Source organism: Polypterus senegalus, chromosome 8 (genome assembly GCF_016835505.1).
Source record: "Polypterus senegalus isolate Bchr_013 chromosome 8, ASM1683550v1, whole genome shotgun sequence".
NCBI lineage: Eukaryota > Metazoa > Chordata > Cladistia > Polypteriformes > Polypteridae > Polypterus > Polypterus senegalus.
The window spans coordinates 162639951-162661602 of NC_053161.1; the positions used below are offsets into that span (position 1 = coordinate 162639951).

Sequence of the window (21652 nt, forward strand, 5' to 3'; positions counted from 1 at the left end):
AAAGTATTAAAATTCGAAATTCCCAAAAAAATGATAGTAAAAATCATATTAGCGAAAACAAACGGAAATTATTACTTGGTAAATAACGGAACAGCGAAAAGAGATTGAATATATTGTTCGGATTTAAACTTAAACTCAGAGACTTAGACTCAGAGATCTTCTAATTTGTGTTCCCATCAGGGAAAAGTAGTGTTTCTTCCCAATGATGAGGCCTATCTGTGAGAATTAAAAGATTTGTTGTTTGGTGAAAGTGAAATCCACATATGTGAGCATCAGAGTCGTGAAGTGGCTGGCACGTAGCACAGGCCACACAGGTTGGCGAGCGAAGGGAGCAGTCTGACCCCTAGTGAAATTTAATTGAAATCTCACTTGTATAATTTGGGACACTACTGGATCACTTAATTCTGTACATGTGCTGTCTACCTTCGGGCGGCATGGTTGCACAGTGGTTAGTGCTGCTGCCTCGTTGAGTTTGCATGTTGCAATTGCTGAGCACTTTGAGTAGTAAGAAAAGCGCAATATAAATGCATATAATTATCATTATGTTCTCCCCGTGTCTGCGTGGGTTTCCTCTGGGTGCTCCGGTTTCCTCCCACAGTCCAAAGACATGCAGGTTAGGTGCATTGGCGATTCTAAATTGTCCCTAGTGTGTGCTTGGTGTGTGTGAGTGTGTGTGCGCGCCCTGCCCGGGGTTTGTTTCCTGCTTTGCGCCCTGTGTTGGCTGGGATTGGCTCCAGCAGACCCCCGTGACCCTGTAGTTAGGATATAGCGGGTTGGATAATGGATGGATGGATGTCTGCCTTCTATTAAAAAACGAATGCTCCTTTAGTATCTGAAGCCTTGCAAAACCTCAGAGAGCAGACACAGAGAATGCGCCCTCCAGTGGTTATCTGTCATTATCACATACACTAACTCAGGCTTCTGTCTGTGTTCTCAAATGTTCAAAATTGAGTAATTTCTTAAGTCTGAAGTAGTCTGACAGAACATGCATTGATTTTGTAGTGTGAAAGAAAGTATGAAACCTTAGCAAACTCGGTACAGTGCATACTGTAAATTTCTTTGTATCAACATAGGTCTCGCTCTGTAATCTTGTATCTTTGATTTCTACATAAGACTGCTTAAGCTGACCTGAGTACAGTTTAATGTGATCAGCTTTTATTGAATTAAGATTTTACTGTCCTTCTCAAGACAAAACTGCCAGCTTATAAACAAGCTCACTTCTAAAATATGGGGACATGCTTTGCAATTAAAATGATCAAAGTGTAACATTGCTGTTTCACCTGAGGGGCACACCTATAGGTTCTCTGAGGGGATGTCATGGGTTGAACTATGAAGACAACCTGGATTATTATTAAAACTACTTTTTTAATTAATACAATTAAATGTATTCATGATTCATGTATTGATGTCAGCTGCAGGTTAAACATCATCTCTGCATTTTCTCTTACCTAAACAGAGTGAAGCATTGGTTTTTGTCCACAGTAGGAAACCCTACTACAAGAGTGGACTACATAAAAAACCTTGATTTTTAAAATTGATAAACAGATGAAGCAATGTGTGTTTGAAAGTCTCTAGGCGGAGTGGTCTACGGGCAATTCAGGTACTGAAATTCAGTCCATGTTGTTTAATAGGACATTTGTCAATTTCTTTTCCGTTACTTTAATTTATAGGGAGAACAATTCCTAAGTTTTTCTGTAACAAATTTTCCATCCAATTTATCTGACTGCTGGTCAAATGTCACCTCAGCAATCAGGACAAGTCTGAACTTTGATCCCTAAATAATTAATTACACAATTTACCAAGACACAGATACTAAAAACAAGTTAGCCTTAATTGAGCTTATTCCAGTGATGCTCACAATTCCATTTTTTTAAATCCTAGTCACTGTCCTTCTTTGAAAGTGTGCTCTCAAACTTTAAAATCCATGTCAAAAATCCTTGGTCATGTCTACTGGCCCAATGGTGTCACCTTTTAGCCATTCTTCATTCCTGCTGCTCATGTTTTTGACTAGCTACTATATAGCCTTTTGGTAATTTCCACAGTCACTGTGGGGCCTGCTGATCATTTCCCAAACTATAAACCCCATCCGTGTAGACGTGAAATTTCCCCTGTTGAGCTCATCATTCCTCTGAATTCACAGGATTTGGTGCTTGCACACCTTCAGTCCCCAACCTAAGACTCCTGATTCTAGATGTCACTCTAGTGTGCATTGTTATCTGGACCTCTTCTGATCTCACTTCTTATTTCCCTTTGGTTCATGAGGTTTACATTTTTTGGTTGCACTGAAAAGCACCATGTGATCCATGTAATTAAATGCCATTTTGTGTGCCATGCAGTCACCATCTCATCTGCTTCCCAAAGACTCCATTTGTCATTCTTTATAAACTCTTCAGTTTAGACTCACTGATTCAGTCATTCATGTTCATGGCTTCTTTCTATAAGGTATTTCAGTCACTTTTGTCAAAGCCATGAAATTCTTCCACATCATCACACCTACCCATCATGGTCAGATGACGCCGTGGATCTGTCCATCAAATGAGGCCAGTTTATTTCAGACACCAATATAATGGCAATTGGCACAATTACTATGTTAGTTAAGTTAACTGAATCTTCTTCTTCTTTTGGCTGCTCCTGTTAAGGATTGTCACAGCAGATTATCTTTTTTCATATCTTCCTGTCCACTGCATCTTGCGTCTATTAGCCCTACCTCTCTCACCACATCCATAAACCTTCTCTTATGCCTTCATCTTTAAGAATCAAAAAGCATCGGTGAACAGAATATTCCTATTCATGTAGAAATCTAGGCATTCATAAGCAATCTCATTGTATCCTGGTCTTGAAGCTGGAATCAACCTTGGACAGGATACCAGCCCATCACAGGCCATATCCAGGCACCAATCAGCCAAAGACACAGTACTTTGGAAACTGGAGGAGAAACTGGAAGAATGAGTGAAAAATGCAAATGCAAACTTTGAGAAAATGGTAATTCAACACAGGAAGTGACAAGGCCAAAACTGAACGTAGGCTCCAGGAGCTGTGAGGCAGCAGCGATAACAACTGTGTCACTGGAGTGAATTAAAATACAAAAAACATTTTTAGACAGAGTTTAGTAGTCAGCTCTGATATCTGAGTTACACTCAGTTCTTAATATTTTTTAACCAAGTAAGGAGTTCATATTGAGCTTTATTCACTGTTACTGCTACTGCAGACTGAATTTACATTTTAACCATTACACAGAGATCCACTCTGTAGGTACTAAAATGTGGGTCACCTAATGATTCAAGGTTTTCAATCTGATCTCACTGAATGGACTTCAACTCACAGTCCACTCTTCTCAATGTTTTCTTGATGATAACCAATTTAAAGGACAGAGGATCAGATAGCCACATCAGTCTACAATTACTGTAGAGAAGAAATGGCAGAGCATCCAGTTGTGGTCTGAGAGATGGCAGGAATGAGAACTCCAGCATGGTCCACAGAATTTTCCTCTTCACCCCAAAATAGCAAGACGTCTTGTATAACAGAAGACATGAGAAGACCTGTAGATGAAACTGATCACTGGTCAGATGGGCTCAGAGAGTGGATTGTAACACTAGAGTTTAATCCAACCCCAAACCCTGGATAGAGAGACTCAGTGAAGGAGGTCTTGAACCTGTGCAGAAGGGTCATTGTGTGTGAGATGCTATAAAATGACAGACAGCCAGCAGGATAGTCCAAATAAACACCTATTCTGGGACTGCAAGGGGCACGGATTACAAACTTCATGTTATTGTGACACACCGCATAACTGGAACGAGAGCAGAACAAACGCCAGGACTTGTCATTGAATCCAAGGAGACACTCTTTACTCTGTCCTTTCCTTGTTATTCCTTTATAGGTCACACCAATATCAATCATGTCTCCACTCCACTCGACCTCCCAGTAACAGCGACTTCCACTTAGAGCCTCTCTGCACAGAACTTGGGGTCGACAGTCAAATCTGTCAGGATGATCAGGATATGGACTCACTGTGAACTTGTCTGTCACCTTTTTGTTCTCTTCAGACAGGTGAAGGCATCTGTGCACTGTGTTGCTGTCCAGAGTGAGTGGACAGGAGTCTGAATGGACAGAAAAGAAAATGAGTGAAGAAATCTGCTAACAGTGTGACACATACAGCCCAAACCTGAAGGCAAATGCAAAGAATGACATTTGTGATCATCACAAACCTCCAAATTTCACATGACTGCAGTGATGTCACTAACTAAACAATTACATTTAAATCAAACATCTTAGATGAATACAATGAAATGATCTAACTTCAAAGCGCCAAGAGTCAGAGAGGTGTGTGGAATAGTTGCAGTGGTCATGTGGACCAGCAGAGGGCAGCATCTCCATCTTTACATCAGCCCAGTGCCAGGGGGTCAGTCCTTCAGTCCCATGTGGAGACATACTGTCATGGAAGAACAAGGAACACTCAGCCTGGGGTCAAAAGATAAGAGTGGAGATCAGGAGACCAGAGAAGTAGAAAAAGGGCAAAAGGAATAAAGAGAAGTGGGACTGCTGGAATACACACAAAAAAGCCAAGAGGGAAGAGGAAGTGGAATTGGTGTGTCACATTTAAATAACACAATAGAGGATGAGCAATAAATAAAACACTTGTGAAAGGGAAGGAAGGAGGCAAAACAGCAGAGAAGGTGGACAATGGAGACAGGAGTGAGAAGGAAAAGGAAGATGAGGAGGATGACTAGCAAGAAGAGAAAGGGAAAAAAGATAAAAGATGAAAGAATTGAGGTGAGAAAAAATGGAAGAAACAAATCTGAAAACAACAAACTTAAATGAGAAAAAAAAAAATAAGAAAAGATCAGCCAGCTTTGGTAGTTAAGATGCATCAAGTGAACTGTCGAACCAAACTGAACACAAGGGCCTGTGTTTCTAAAGTGAGGTTTGATAATATATTAAGGATGGAGAAACAGAAGAAAGATCAAAGGTGAATAGAACAGTCTGGAATATGCAATAGATAGATGTCTCTACCATACGTAACAATCTCTAGATTTAATTTTTCCTGAGCTTCACAAACACAATCAACACCACCTGCCATTTAAATCACGCAGTTGCAGCATGTAAATGTGATCATAACCTGACATTTTCATTGGTAGGCAGTCTTTCCTCATTGGTCAGTGAAGTTGCTAGATTTTTGTCTTGCAGTATGTAAAATACTGTGTGTTCTAGCTTCCTCCATTGTGCTTTGACTGGAATGAAGACATATTTGGCCATCGCCACTACCTTATAACATCAGGAAAGACCTTGTAACTAAACTAAAAAAAACTAAATTTTGAAAAAAATGTTAGTTTGTGGATTTTTCCATTGCACGTGAGAGATGTGTGTAGCCTGTGTTTTCTGTCCATGTTTTATAGTGACTTGTCCTTTTTCACCTTGATCACTTCTAAACTTGAGGTGATGCCATTTAAATGCAAGCACTTCATAGTCAATACATTTTAATGAGTATGTGCAGGATTTTCTCGAGTTTTATGACCTGTCTGCACCTGTACTTCTTCGTGTCATCACCACCACTTTGGGATGCCGCTGTCTACAATTTGAACAGCAAAACATTTACTAACAAAGGGCATGAATTAAAAAAGGACAGAAAGTAAAAAGATAATAGAAGTACAAGATGGGTTTTAGATAAGTAGAATTATAGTATTAATACTGGTAAGCACAACATAGAATTAGCAAGTAAAAGTGCTATCTGGTAAACTTGAATCAGATCTGCTAGCAACACATACAGCTTTCCACCGATTGACTTTGAACATGCAAGACCCACTTAACACTGTTACACTGTCGGACTTAACTCAGGAACAATAAATTAGGAAAACTGTTCACTTTGATCACCTAAACTTGGCAAAACTAGAAGGACACTTACATTTTAAAAGTCCATTTCTACTCCTCAAGTTGTGCAGAATGTAACCTGGATTATCAACTTCTAAGGGGAGAAAGAAATGAGTGGATTATGAGTCATCATCATTTGTGACAGGCAGGACAGCTTCTTCTCCCACCTCTCTGGATTCACTAAGGAGGACCCATGAAGACACACAACCCACCAGTCTCACTGCTCTTCACAAACTCCCAGCTGCTCATCTCCTCTAGACTCTTCTTCATTTCAGAAAAACTGATCCTTAGAGTGTCAGGAAGAAAATCTTCATTAATAGAGATGTTGAATTTGTCTTCTTCTCCAAGAGAGTCACAGAAATACTGGAACCTCTACATGCAGGAAGTACAGAAAAGATGAAAATGAGAGACAAAGACATGTGTGTCAGGCAGGCCTGTTGGGGTCCTTTAGATCTGCCTACTCACCTTCAGGAAGTGGACGTGGTCGTCTGTCTGTGAAAGCTCGGTCATATCAGTGTCTCTTGTCTTCAGGTCCTTGATCTCATTCTCCAGTTTTGTCATTAGCTCTTTAACCTTTCCCACTTTCCTCTGCATGTAATCTCTGATCACCTCAGTTACCTCTGATCTCAGCTTCTCAATAGACTGAAGCATAGACTTGAAGGTCTCTTCATGTTCCTGTACTTCTTTTTCTGCAGAGCTCTGATTAGAACATTAGAACAACCTTCGTGAAAACAGGCCTTTCAACCCAACAAGCCTACCAATCCCACTCTCCTACTTTTTTTTTTAAGTCGTGTTTTAAAAGTCACAAACTCCCACTCAATACCACGCTACTTGGTCACTTATTTCATGTGTCTGTAGATGTCTGGGTGAAGAAGATCTGTCTAACGATAGTATATCTACCTTTATCAAGTTTCCATCTGTGTCCCAATGTTCTTGTTAGAGAACTTCATTTAATGTAATGGCTAAAGTCCACCATACTAATTCCCTTCACATTTCTAAATCTTCAGATATGTTAAGTCTTCATCTACTTTAGCAAAGGTTCAGCTCCTCAAGTCTTTCATTATAGCTCTATTTCCCATAATCAACCTAGTCACTCTTCTCTGGACTAAGTCTTTTTCTTAAGTTGCATTTTTAAATTTTAGAAGACTAACCATCCCCCCGCAGCTTTGCCCACATGGTAGTGAAACAGGACAAACTATAAAAGTCAATAAACAAACAGGTCTCGCTAGCTAAGCGGAGGCAGGGACCACTGCAACATGTGGCCAGAGGCAGACTGACGTGAACAGAGGCCGGAGCGTGAGTGAGGAGGGCCCTGCCCGGCTCTTCACTCCTGGCGTCATGCATCCCCCTCTCCTGGGCCTGCAACCTCTGTCTTGGATTAGCGCAAATAAATCGCTCCTGCATGCGAACTATGATACGATGACAGAACTCGCAAAATCAACCGGAATGTTCAAGTGAATTATAGAAAAAAAACCAATCTTAATCTGTTAATTAGTTCTTTCGTGAAAAGCAGGCAGACATACAGACAGACAGACAGACAGGTAGACATTGGATTTTATATATATATAGAGAGAGAGAAGATGGGAGTTCATTTCAACCCTAGGTGTGTTACAGGAGCTTCAAAACATGGAGGCACAGATAACCTCTGCTATATTCAACACAAAGGAAGAACTGAAAGCCTAAAGCCTAAGCAAATAAAGGGAAAACTGACAACAATTTGTTTAATATCAATTAACAGAGAAGAAAATATTGGGGGTTTCCTCCGGGTGCTCCGGTTTCCTCCCACATTCCAAAGACATGCAGGTTAGGTGGATTGGTGATTCTAAATTGGCCCTAGTGTGTGCTTGGTGTGTGGGTGTGTTTGTGTGTGTCCTGCGGTGGGTTGGCACCCTGCCCAGGATTGGTTCCTGCCTTGTGCCCTATGTTGGTTGGGATTGGCTCCAGCGGACCCCCGTGACCCTGTGTTCGGATTCAGCGGGTTAGAAAATGGATGGTTGGATGGAAAATATTGGGGGCAGGTTCCCATTTACTCACTAACAAAAATCCTTAGTGTGATCACTGGTATTTTTACTCAATGGTTCTAAAATGTACTTTCAACCTTTATAGCTTGTAAGCTCATCATTTTTCCTCACTTTTCGTTGGTTTCCATTATGGGATCTGAAACACAACTCACCTGAATCCTCACTATAGTCTCCTTCATCTCCGCAAGTTTCTCCTCTTTCTCCTGAATTCTCTTTATCATTTCAGCCTTTTTTTCTCCCAATTGACTCTATGAGGGGTCAAAGAAGAAGACAAACAACTGAGGAGTGGATTGAGATGGAAAACATAATCAAGTGGGGAAGGAAAAGGACTGAATGAGAACTATGAAGAACAGAGAAACAAAAGGACATTGGCTGAGAATCTTGAATGTGTGAGAGACACGAGAGATTGAAATGGAAGGTGGATTGAGGATGACGGGTTGAAAATGAGTGAAAGATGGAAAGAAGTGATTCAGTGTTCAAGAATTTAGAGTTACAATAAAGATAGAGGACTAAAGGGGTAGGAATGGTGAGGGGAAGGATGGGAGCATCAGCAGAGTCTACTGCTATTTGAGATGGAGATGAGGGGGAGGACAAGAAAGGAACTTGAATGGCTCTTATCCAAAATATTAAATAAAAATGAAAGAGAAGAATCTGAAAGGAAATTGTTGTGTCTTACAACATTCTACCTTATATATAGTTGAGAACTGCTTTCCATGTTTTTCTTTTTATTGACTTGTATTACCCAGAAAAACTTATATCAATGCGCATACGCACACATAATGGTTAACAGTATACATACACTACAAAAAGTAGATCCACTAACACAATATACATAACAACTCCTCCCACACAACAAATATATATATATATATATATATATATATATATATATATATATTAAAATCTTTTAGGAGGGTTCCTTACTCTGTCAGGGTAACATCTAGTGCATGTTGAGCTAGAACTACCAACTGAGTCCTGACTCTCAGGTTGCGTTGTTTCCTGGTTGTCTGTGGTAATGGCAGACTACTGGCCATCATGCTCTGGTACAGCTGTGCCCTGCGATGAAGTTGGCTGTGCAATTTCTTCCTGTTGGTGGTTGTCAAAAGGAGTAGTGTCTAACAATTGATCTGTATGTCAATGCCAGACAACATCATCCCCAATGTCTACAGTATAAGTCAGTGGTCCTGTCTGTGAGGCAATGACACCTTGCTGCCATGCCACTGTTACGATAATTGCGAGCCAAAACTCTCTGACTCACACAAAAGGTACGCATGGTTTGTGACTTTTGACTCTGATTCCAGGTGGCCTGCTTCTGTTGGACATGCCTACATAGGTCAGGTTACATCAAGTCCAGATGGGATCTCAGGGGACGGCCTAGAAAAAGCATTGCAGGTGTCTGTCCGGTAGTCGAATGAGGGCTGTTATGATAAGCCAGTAAAAACTTGGACACAACTTGTGTTGTAGTGATATTCCTTCAGATGACATTGCCTTAATGGACTGTTTGAAGGACTGCACAACAAGCTCAGCAAGACCATTCATTGCAGGGTGTTATGGTGATGTGGTAATGTGTTGTATTCCATTTTTCCTGAGGAAGGTTTTAAACTCCTCAGATAAGAACTGGCTACCATTATCACTTACTATTTGTTCTGGTTCTCCTTTACGTGAAAAAAAGTTACGTAGGAGTTCCACAGTCTTTATGGAAGTTGCTTTAGTAGTACAGAAAACCTCTGGCCACTTAGAGTGGGCATCTACAACAATAAGAAGCATCTTATCAAAGCATGGGCCTGCATAGTCAATGTGTATGCGCTGCCATGGGGTGGTGGGCCATTCCCAGTGGTGAAGTGGTGCAGACGCTGGTGACCTTTGAGTCTGCTGGCACCCATTACATGTCTTTGTTAGGTCTTCCAGCTGGTGATCATTGCTAGGCCACCAGACATATCTGTGAGCCAAGTTCTTCATCTTTACCACCCCTAAGTGCCCTTCATGTAGCACCTCAAGGATCTTGGTGCGAAGTTTTGGTGGAATTATAACACATGTGCCCCACAAAATGCAACCTTGACTTACAGACAGTTGGTCACATCGTGATGAGTGGGCTGATAAAGTTGCATTGCCCTTGGATGGCCAGCCTTTAACTGTCAGTTCATAAACCTTAGAAAGTGTTGGGTCGCAGTGTGTCTCTCGCTGGATGTCAGAGCATGTGACTGGCAATGAGTCTACCTGAGCCATTTGAAACATGTCTACTGGTTCCACTAAATTCCTGGGGTGTGAAAACTCCAATGGAAGCTGTGACAGTCCATCAGCATTACTATGATGCTCTTTACCTTTGAATACAATTGTGTAAGTGTGGGCCCCAAGAAATAATGCCCATCGTTGAAGTCGTGCAGCAGCCACTCCTGGGACACCCTTACATGGATTCCTCTGTCGGCATCTTTAAGTGCATAGATATCAAAGCAAGCCAGCTCGTGTTCAGAAGAGTCTGATGTGGTAGTATTCGTTTTGTGCACATTTTTATGCTTGTGTTTATTCTTTGCAAACTTTTTGTCACATGGGCAGGGTTTTACACATTTTCTGAATATGCCCTGGTTTCTGACATTGACGACACACTTTGTCTTTAAACCACTACTCTGAGCAGGATAATGTACTGGTAGAAATTTAGCGGGGAAGTATTGGGTTTCATTGGAAGGGCTGATGCTTAATTACAACTGAAATAAAACACACAAATGTTTTCAGTTCTCTTCAAATATGTCTGAGTTACATATTCAGCAGACGAGATGGAACAGAACTTCATCCTAGATAACGTAAAGCCTCAAGTACACATTGTTGGTCAGCAAATACAGAAAGGTGGCGTCTGTGAGTATGCAAATACAGAATATCCAAGAGACCAAACAGATTGTACTGATCAGTGTAATGCGGCAGTAGAGAATAAGGCAAATTCTATATTCATTTATAGTTAGAAATCCACAAAGAGAGAAAACAAATCATGCTATCTTAAAATAGTCTTTTATTCCTGAGCTTTCGACAACTTGCCAGGTATTATCATCAGAGGAAAATGATTAGACAAACAAGAATCAAAGGCAATATAGAGCAAATGAAGAAGGGGGGAGGGTAGGCAGATGTAAGAGGGTTGGATTAGTAAGGTGGGATTCAGAAGGTGTTGGCCTTAAAGTCTTCATTATTATTTGGATGTTCTTCTTTTTAAGCATTTACTTTACTCTCAAAACTAACTAATTACCCCACCACAACAGCATGAATGAAGCTGACCACGAAGGACATAATGCTTTTAACATCACTTTGCCAGAAAACTCACACTCATTTAAATGGAAAATATTATAGCCAGAAAGAAGGCATGCCAATGGGTAGGGCCATCGTAACGTATGGGCACAATGGGCCTTAGGAGCAAGGTGGCCCACGATGTTTCTGTTGCCTATGCATGTTTCTGTTTTGCTATCAAAACACGTGCCCCAGTACACTACTTTGCCTGTTAAGACAGCCCTGCCAATGGGATCTCTGTTATCAGTACTCTAAGCCGAACTGGTTATGCATCAGTTTGAAAGCTCTGACTCAGTTCACACCTAAACTTTGGAGACGCTACATCAATGATACAATTCTCATATTAAAAAGTGACCAGCTAAGTCAATTCTATTGTCACATCAACTTGGTATTCCTTGCAATTCAGTTCGCCATGGAAAGAGAAATGAAAGGATGCATCACCTTCCTGGACATCTGCAATGAAAGAGGTAACGACGCCACTTTGTTTACAAGTGTTTATCGTAAAGAATGGCATGCAGACAAAATAGCACACTTTGGTAGCAATCCCCCCCTATTTCATATATATAGTTGTATGAAGAAATTGTTCAAAAGGATATACACACACTGTAATGCAAAGGAAACTAAAAAGAATGAAAGACATTATCTGTTTCATCTGTTTACATCAAACAGCTACTCCAAGACATTTATCAAACAATGCTTACATAGGAGACACCCCAGATCCCAGCAAATAAGTGGCACCAACCCGATATCCTGTTCCACCTGATAGAGTCTTCCTCATCACCGTGATGTATCAGAAACCACACAGCGCATCCTCTCTAGATTGGGCATTAAAATAGCGCATAAACAGGGAAACACTCTGCAGACAGTTCTTTTTTTTAATGGCAAGAGCAAGAAATTTTCAGCTGAGACACAAAACACAGTGTACAGTATACCATGCAGTGCATGCCCAGCAGTATACGTGGGATGAACACTCACATCACGTATACAAGAACACTGCAATGCTGTCAGAAGGAAGGACCCACAGTCCCTGATATATGCACATACCAGTTCAACCGAGCACATGTTTAACTGGGACAAGGTGCAAGTAAGATTCAGCTCTGCAGCTGAATTGGTTTAGAAATGTGACACTCAGTGAGCAGTTTACATGTTCCCATCCAGTTTTAAGCAGAATTCACTCATGGCTGTCTGCAAACATGAATATTATATGTTTGGTTTCATCGAGGGTATAAAGTTGGAAACTAAAATAGCCCCAACTGTGGAAATTAGCTTGCCCTCTAGTATAAAATGACAGGGAGAGCTAATAAATAAAAAATGGCTGAGGACACTGCCTGCTAGCTTTTTAAGCTGATTTTGAAAAAAGTGCTCGAGAACACTGCCTACTAGCTTCTTAAAAATATGGTGAATTGGTGAAAGTAAAATACCTTTTCTGAAAAAAAGGAAACGATTCCAATTTCCACTGAAACTTACCTGTATCTCTTAATACATTTCATTACTTTTTACAGTCAAGTTCAGTAAAATCGATATTGTTTTTACCTTCAAAATATGCTACATACCGTATACTGATACTTGATTGTTATTTACATTAAACTGTGAATAATTTGTCACTGCGCATGCTTTTATATGGCAGGCACAGATTAGATGTTGAATGTTCTGAAGTGTTTCTTTTTACAAAAGACGTGATTATTTATTAAGTTAGATGTCAGTTTAGAAGAGCTTTACATTTTTTAAAATTCACTTGTGTTCAATTCGGTCCTTATCAATAAAATAAGTTGTGAGTTTGTGCTAAAGTGATCTCGGTTTTAATAAATTACTATTTGTAAATATAGCATAGCTATTTAAAGTACTTAATTTTTAATTACAATATTTTTGTTTGTCAAAGAAGCTGAAACCATTTTTAGCACTTTTTAAGAATCTCTTGGGTGGGAGAGTGTGTCCGCCATATTAAGGGTTCTGTTTCATAATAGCTTGTATATACTGTATTTGTGGTGGTGGTAGTGTTTTTGTTGACTTTGGGAAATAATATAGGATGATATTTTCCTTACTTTGTTAACTATCGCTATTGTTGGAAAATGTCTAGTAGTTAAAATTGATGTACGAAGTAAATCAAGTGTTTTGTCATCAGCGATAAAAACATTTTTAATTGTTAATCATGCTTGTTGTTGTTCCTGGGGAGAAAAACTGATTGTGGCACATAAATGCTAGATTATGTGAATTTCCCCTAGGGATTAATAAAGTATCTATCTATCTATCTATCTATCTATCTATCTATCTATCTATCTATCTATCTATCTATCTATCTATCTATCTATCTATCTATCTAAATGTCTTGAAACATATTTTATATTAAACCGTCTAGTCATAAAATACACATGTTCAGACTCTGTAGTGAGTCTTTACAAATTGTGAAAGGGTACGTACTCCACTGCAGATTACACCTGTAGCAGGAGAATGGACACCCTGGCCAGGAAGAAGCATGGATTAGTACCTGGACGGGCTTCCCCACAAAAATGATGGACAAATTGGCTGGCTGGGCAGAAAGAGAACAGTGCAGCCCTGTAGGGGTCCCTTGGTATCAAAAGAGGGCGCTGTCGGGCAGGACCCCCCTACTTTGTCTATGGCCTGGAAGAAGTGCTTTCTAGAGGAGACAGAATGGCACTAGAAGCATTCCCAGGTCCTGAATAAAAGGAAGCTCACCACCTACCGACTCTAACTTGTTCAAGACTCAGTGGAGGTGGAGAAGGAGGAGCAACTGGTGATTAATTGTTCATTTATTGTATTTGTGGCTTATTATTGAAGAGGTGATTGTGAAACGTGGTTTGGTGGAATAAAGAATCCTTTATTTTATTAATTCAAAGAGTAGTGATTTACTGAGTCTGTGGTTTAGGGCTTTTTGGCACTCCTGGTGGGTCCCCCACCGAAATGAACCATGCCGTATGTTCACGTGTATAGCAACAGGTTGCAAGCAAACATTTTAACGTCAAGTCGCACTTTTATTAACAACACATTTAACTCACATATAAAATAGGTTTTAAAAAATTATTACAAAGCTAAAATGTTGTATTTCTTTATGTGAAAAAGATTTTTTACAATATCTCCTTTGTCATTTAAAAGAACATTTTTTGAGGGTCACAAAGTCCCCTGCACTATGAAGTGCTGTGATAAAGTGTTTAATATTAAATCATCATTTAATATTACAACCTGCTGCTTGCTTCCAGAAAGCAATGACGCTGGTTAGTAAATAATGTGTCTGATGCATATTCAGGTAGGAACCCATCCATAATTATGTCAGAAGGTGGTGTTTCTACATCATGCACATTCCCTACCGAGTCATTCTCTGAAGATAACATAGAAATATCACATAATTTCAGTGACTTGTGTCTGTCTGTTTTACATGAAACTACAGGGCCAAGTCCTTTTACCATCCTCCACTCTTCAGAATACAGAAGAGGAAATGTAGAATATAGATGAATTGTGTCAGACATATGTAAGAAACAAACTGAGTTGTTTGCTAAGAAATGAACTGTTATCTTCAAATGGAGTTATCTGCAAAATCTGTAACACAATAACAGAGAGTGATCTGTTCAGAGCATGCCATTCAGCTCCAGTTAGGACCAGTTACTCAAGGATTCAGTCATTTCCAAGTCTGTTTAACTATGTAGAACCTCTAAGCATACATCTTGACATAGATGAAAACAGTCAAGATAGATCTGTCTATTATATACATAGCAATCAAACTTTGAAAACATTGATGACAAATTCAGAAGTGTGGCAGGAATAATATACTATGTCATGTGGGCATGCCAAAGAGGTACATAATGATGTGATCTGTGACACATGTAACATTTTATTTCTTAAGATTATTTTATACCAGGATGCATTTGAAGTTGTGGTCTGCCAAAAAAAAACACAAGGTGTGTAATGGATAGCCGGGATGTCTCTGTAAAGGAAGGACAGGTAGAGAGAGCTTGCATGGGATGACAGAAGACAGCCCCCTGGCTTGCTATAGTGCCACAGGCTTGAAGCATGGGAGCTCAGCCCTACTGGGTCCCATGGCCTCTGCCAGGGGGTGCATGGAGAATGGCTCAGCCCTCCTCTGCATGACTGCCACCCCACCCGGAACTGCAGGGAAAAGTATATTGTGGAACACCTGGAGTACTTCTGGGTGCTCTATGAAAGGGGCCACCTCTCTCAATTCAGACAGCCAGAGTCGGGAGGTGGAGGGCAAAGCTTGCGGAAGGAGGAGTGGAGGTGAAGAAGTGGCAGGAGAGAGAGAGACAGAAAGGAATACATTCTTTCTGGTTATTATGCTTGCTGGACTGTGCTGTATAATGTGGCAAACGAGGGAAAAACGTTTCCCACACTTAATAAAGGTGTGCTGTGTGCTGGACTTGGGCTCGGTGTCTGTTGTGTCTGGGGTTTGGGGAGTTGTAAAAAGTAAAATATATAAAAAAATATAAAACCTCTTAGTGTCCACAGGTGTTAGTTGTCTACTTTTCCTTTGCTAATATTTCACCACATATGCGGTCAAATACAGCTCAGATGGAACTTGTTCTCTCTTTTGTAAGGAGAAAGACTTTGAGCAGTTTGGCCATGAAAACGTTTTCTTAAAAATCGCTGCTTGTCTTGAAAGATTTAGAGGATAATGGAACTGTTCTTTTTAAAGATACTGTACATGTATAAAAGTAACACTCTGCTGCATTGTTGGTGATAATTTAGATTCACACTGTATTGGGAGCTTCACTGAAAATTTTGCTCGCTCACAATGCTTCTTGTGATGCCATCTAATAACTCGAGCAGAATTTGAAAAAGATAGTTTGGTTGCTTATGGTCCACTAAGAACCAGTTCTGCCTTTGATTTATTGCAGTCTGAAAAAACATCAGAAGTGGAAGGAATAAACTTCAACTCTCTATTTAATTCTTTAAAATATTTTAATGTTTGTCAGCCGGGTTTGCCTCCTTGCCTTGGCCATGACATTTTTGAAGGTGTCCTTTCTTATAATGTCACTATTTACCTTAAGTACTTCATTAAAACAAAGAATTGGTTCACTTAAACAGTTTCGAACAGACGTATCCAACAGTTCAAGTATAACGCTTCTGATGCTGTCAGAAAGCCATGAGAGATTAATCCACAGATTGGGGGTCAAGCTGTACAGAATTGAACTTTCTTGAGACTTTTGCCCCTGCTAATTGGTGACAGGGTATCTAATCTAAATGATGATGTGTGTCAACTGCTACTTCAGCTAAAAGATATTGTATGAGAGCCATTCAAATATAAACAGGAATTTATGAGCTACACTTTATTTATTGAATACAATGAAATGACTTCCACACTATTTTTCTATGTAGTCACTTGTTCTAGCGCTCAGGAAGCTTCTTAATCCCAGAAGAATAGAACTCTTTTGAATGCATGTTGACCCATTCTTGCACAGCGTCAATAGCCTCCACATCTGACTTGAATTTCTTCCCTCCTAAAAATACTGAAAGTGGACCGAAGAGATTATAGTCAGTCGCTTTCTAAATGACTTCAATCACACATTCTAGACTGCAAGAGGCACTGTTATGACCTACTCTACTGTAGATCTTTTTGTTAAACTCCAATTTGGTGCTGATGACTTCATTGAGTTCCACCCTAATTACCCACCTATTGAGTTGCCCATTGTTAATACATCACCTGAGTTGTGGGTGGGGTGTAGATTATAAAAGAAGTTTCTTTGGGTTATAGGTTAGTGAAAGAGTATAAGAGGAGAAGGACAGAACAAGGTATGGACAGTTAGGATTAGGGTAGGGGATTAAAGCTATAATTAGCCACACACACTGGTACTCTAATCCAAATCATTATCAATCAATTTCAACGTTTGTCCTTTCTCAATTACTTGAGATGAATCTAATTAAGGACATGATTCCATTAACTTTTTTCATTTAATCCATTCGGAACCATTGTCCCCAGGGCATCTATCCATTCCTTCTCCTTTCTTAACCTATTAGTCTTATTCCAATAGCTCTGTTGTTCTAATCCGAAAAATACAGGCTCATGGTCCTCTTGTTGGAAATGTTTATATAACTCAACTGGCTTCTTTTGATTTTCTATGAGTCTTAGATGTTGAATGCACCTAGCCCCAATAGAGTTCTTGGTCTCACCCACATAAATCTTTTTACATTTTTTACACTGTAGGCCATAAATACAATTCACAGATGTTTTTTTTAGATCTTGGAAAATAGGCAACTCTACTCGTGTAAAAGGATTTTTTATGATTTTCATGTTTTTAAAGGGAATTACCCAAGCACATTTATTTCTTTGTTTTTGTTTTGTGCACGAAGCCCTTACTAACAAATCCTTTAATGTTTTATTCCGGCGGTAGGCAGCTACTACTTTCCATTCTGCCCAATCAACATCTTTACTTTGGAAATTCAGGAAATTTTCTCTTAATCTTTCCATTACCTGTCTGGCCTGTCCGGAAAAGGTAAAAATCATGGGTAGGATCCTCCCCCCTCTATTGTTCTCTTCCTGTATTATATCTTGTTGTTGTAATTGCTCATCTCCATACAATACCACTTCACCCATCCCAACTTCCTCAATTCCATTCCTTTTTCTATTATTACTCCCATCCTCCAATCCTTCCTCTCTCTCAATACCTGGTGTCTCTAAACCAATCCACTCTACTTCCCTCCATTCAAGTCGCCCCCATCCTTCCCGTACCATCTCCATTCTCCATGATACATCCGGACACTCAAAATATAAATCGAAACCTTCCACCACCCCATTCCCTAGTCCTCTCAATTCCGAACTAACCCAATAATTATCTTGATCCCCCTCATTGGACTCCCATCTTGTAAGGGTCTGAGCCCTACAGTTCTTCTTCCGAAAGAAGATTCCCTTAACCTTAGGGACCCTATTGTTCTCTAAGAGGTTAAGATTAGAGGAGGGGTGGGTTATATCCTCATTATTAAGTTCCGGAATGGAAGGGATGTACATGTTATTATTAACTTTGGGAATCTCCCTACTAATATTAAATTTAGGATTGGAGAAGGGGTAGATAGTAATATCCTCCAAATATTCCAAGTCTAAAGGGGGCTGAAGTGTCTGTCTCCCCACCATGATCTCATTAACATTAGGCATCCATTTATTAACTTTAAGGTTAGAATTAGGAGTGGGGGAAGGGCCATCATTATTAATATTAGGCCAAAATTGGGTCTTACTACTGGTTTTTGTTTTACCCAAATCCATCCCATCTCCAGTATCTGCCGGGTTGAAAGAAAATTGGGCCTGTACTCCATCCATATCTTTCCACTCATCCAATCTCCCATCCTCCATAATATCCCCATTGATAGTGTCCCACTCAGGTGACCTATCCCAATCCACCAGGCAATACTCCTCCACCTGGTAACCTTCCATCAGATGTAACATGGCCCAATCCCTGTCTACCCCCAGTTGTATTCCCCCATTCACTATTTTCTGTATATTTCGAGGGGATGAGCAAACAGATATCCTAATATTTCTCTCTCTCTCCTCTACTATTCTCTGGATGTTATTAAGGTCTAAGAGCATAGGTGGAACCATCCAAATCGGCAAGACTCCAGAAAAGAAAACAGAAAGGTAAGTTTCCATAGAGATACATTGTTGATAATTCACTTTGAACCAGTTCTTAATCATAGCCCACCATGAGTAACATTGATTTGCTCCATTTATTATCCTCTTTACCCCCCATAGCAGATTACAACCATATACTGGCAATACCGAATTCCACCACTCATCCTCATTTTCATCATCCCAACAGGTTAACGAGGAACATTCCAACTCTCCAGATCCACTTTGTACCAACACCGGACATTCTGGGATCCCTATATTTTTATTATCAGAGACAAATTTGTAATCCAAATACTTTTTATACTCCATTCTAACCTCATTATTAATTTCTTTTAGGAAATTCCTAGAGTATCCCCTCCTTCTTAATGATGTAAATAATATATGCACTGCCTCCTCAGTATCTCTCATATCCGAGTTAATCCTATAAAACCGGATGAGCTGTGATTTAACAATACCTCTGAAGGTATGTTTAGGATGATAACTCTTCCTATGTAGTAGTGCATGGGAGTCAGTCACTTTGAAATAAATTTTGGATTTGATTTTTTTAAAAAGTCCCTGAAAGTTGGTAAAAAAATAACTGGGTGTCCAAGAAGGTCACCGTTATTTCACTTACTTCCGCTGTTAATCTAATCATCGGATGTATGTTATTAAGAATTTCAACAAACTCATAAAAATCGTCCCATGGATAGGTCCAGATACCGAAGATATCATCCAAATATCTGAGATAGAATAAAGGTACTTTACTACATTTACGAAAAGCTGTTCTTTCCCATTCTGCCATATATATGTTAGCATAGGCCGGGGCATACCGTTTTCCCATAGCTGTCCCATGGGTCTGTAAATATAACCTGCCATTGAATTCAAATTCATTTGTTCTTAAGCTCAAATCTAACAATTCCAATAAATATTTATCCGGTCTAGCAGGATCTGGATACCTCTTAAATACCTTCCTCACTGCCTCCAAACCCATATTTATATCGATGTTGGTGTATAGAGACTCTACGTCCATAGCAAACAAAATTGCTTGACTTGGGAATATTTTGTCCCTGATTAACCCTAAAAAATGGTACGTATCCCTTACATAACTGTTATGCTTTTGGGATAAAGGATTCAGGTAATAATCTAGAAATTCCGATAGGGCATAAGATTCAGATGAGCAGTCCGAGACTATTGGTCTCCCTGCCGGTACCTCACCAGGAATTGTCCATTTTCCTGGATCCTTGTGGATTTTTGGAAGAAGATAAAACTTTCTAGTCACTGGTTCGGGGGGCCCTTTCAGATATTCCTTTTGTTTAGCAGAAATAAATCCGTCGGCTTGCAGTCCATCTAATATGTTAGTTATTTTCTGTTTGGTCTGCAATTGCATTAGTTTTTTAAGGGGTCGATAATGTAACCTATTATTAAGTTGTCGTTCTGCCTCCAAAATATATTGGGTCCTATCCAGGATCACACACATCGAGCCCTTATCTGCCGGTTTAATGATAATTTCCTTATTTCTGCTAAAATTATTAAGAGCTTCCCTCTCCCCAATTGACAAATTGTCCACAAAGGAGGAATGGACCGAGTTAAGACTTATATCTTCTCTATCTTTTTTGATCAGATTCAGGGTCTCTATATCCAACCCTTCATCCTTAGGTACCCAGTGGGAAGGTTTAACAAATCTTCTAGGCTCGTCCCCTGTTTCACCCTGGAAGTAGTCAATTAATTTTAATCTTCTATGATATTTATACATATCCCGTTTAATCTCATCCATATCAACTGCCAAGGGGGTTGGGATAAAGGTCAATCCCTTTTGTAATAACGTTATCTCATCCTGTGTTAGTCTAAAGCAATTACTCAAATTCATCACATTTGCTTGTAGGCAGGGTACAAATCGTATTGACCCTTCTAGTAGTTTAAACTATCCAACCAATCGTCCATAATTAAGTAGGCCTGATTCTGTTCCCAATGTATCAAATCGTCCTCCAGGTCTACATCTCCCTGGCCCTGAGTTTCCAATACCTTATATTTAAGTTCTTCTCCCAATATTTTGTTTAATCTCATTATCCTATCACATAATTCCTCCATTTGTTTTTCTAGGGAGTATGGAATTTTGGCAAACCAAATGTGTGCCGTTGGGAATTTCTCCCTAATTATTCCATACAAACCTTCTAAAGTCTTCCTCAGGTTATTATCCCTAAAATCAGTTTTCTTAAGACAATTGTTCAGACCAATACATATTATAATCTTTTGAACATCAGTCCTAGGATTTTTAACCTTTAGGAAAATTGATTTAAAATGTTCAATTGTCGCCCCTGGATAACTATGTGCCTCCATCTTACTTTGCCTTAAATGCGGTATTCTACTGATATTGGAGTCCCCTAAAAGCACATATGGTTTCTTTGGATCCAAGACCCAATTCCGCCAATCTGAACTATTTTTATGCCTTATAGGCTTATCTACCACTTCCACCTCTTCATAATTCTTTTTTTTTTTTTAGGGTTAGGGTTAGGGTTAGGGTTGGCTTTGGCTTTGTTGTTGCTTATTAAAGAAATGTAATTGTTGTAATGTGATAAATGTGGATAGTATTATCTAAGCTGTGTAAACTTTGTGAAGCTGGACAGCTAAGTTAGTGTCCTCCTGCCTTGTTTCTGTTCTGTGTAACTTTCTTCATATTTTCTTTTTCACTATAAATAGAGTCTGTTTTTATTTAGCTGGTTTAGTTATTTCTGTGTTTTGTCTCCCTCTCTCTCTCTCACTTGTGTGTGGCCTATTTAAATACCCCTAGGTAGGCCATAACAACACTCATCCCCAAAATGATTTTTAAGTCTCAAAACAATTGTAAGATGGAATGACTCCTTCATTTGTCAAAAATGTAATAATAATTTGTTGCACAATACTCCTGCTCCAACATGTTATTTACAACTGACAG

The 21652-nt window shown here is 39.6% G+C and overlaps 1 protein-coding gene across 2 annotated transcripts in view; it reads right to left on the reverse strand.

Moving 5' to 3' along the window:
• Positions 1-3176: 3176 nt before the first annotated feature.
• LOC120533271 (E3 ubiquitin/ISG15 ligase TRIM25-like) overlaps positions 3177-21652 on the reverse strand; it is a 28642-nt gene continuing 10166 nt past the window's right edge. The window contains exons 2-6 of one of the 2 annotated variants that reach the window (XM_039760079.1): positions 8039-8134; positions 6331-6564; positions 6078-6237; positions 5900-5959; positions 3177-4097 (exon numbers count right to left, since the gene is read on the reverse strand). In XM_039760079.1, coding sequence (XP_039616013.1) covers positions 3556-4097; positions 5900-5959; positions 6078-6237; positions 6331-6564; positions 8039-8134 — 1092 coding nt within the window. In that variant the 3' untranslated portion in view covers positions 3177-3555. Of the gene's footprint in view, positions 4459-5899; positions 5960-6077; positions 6238-6330; positions 6565-8038; positions 8135-21652 lie in introns of both variants that reach the window. The other variant, XM_039760080.1, reaches the window with a different exon arrangement.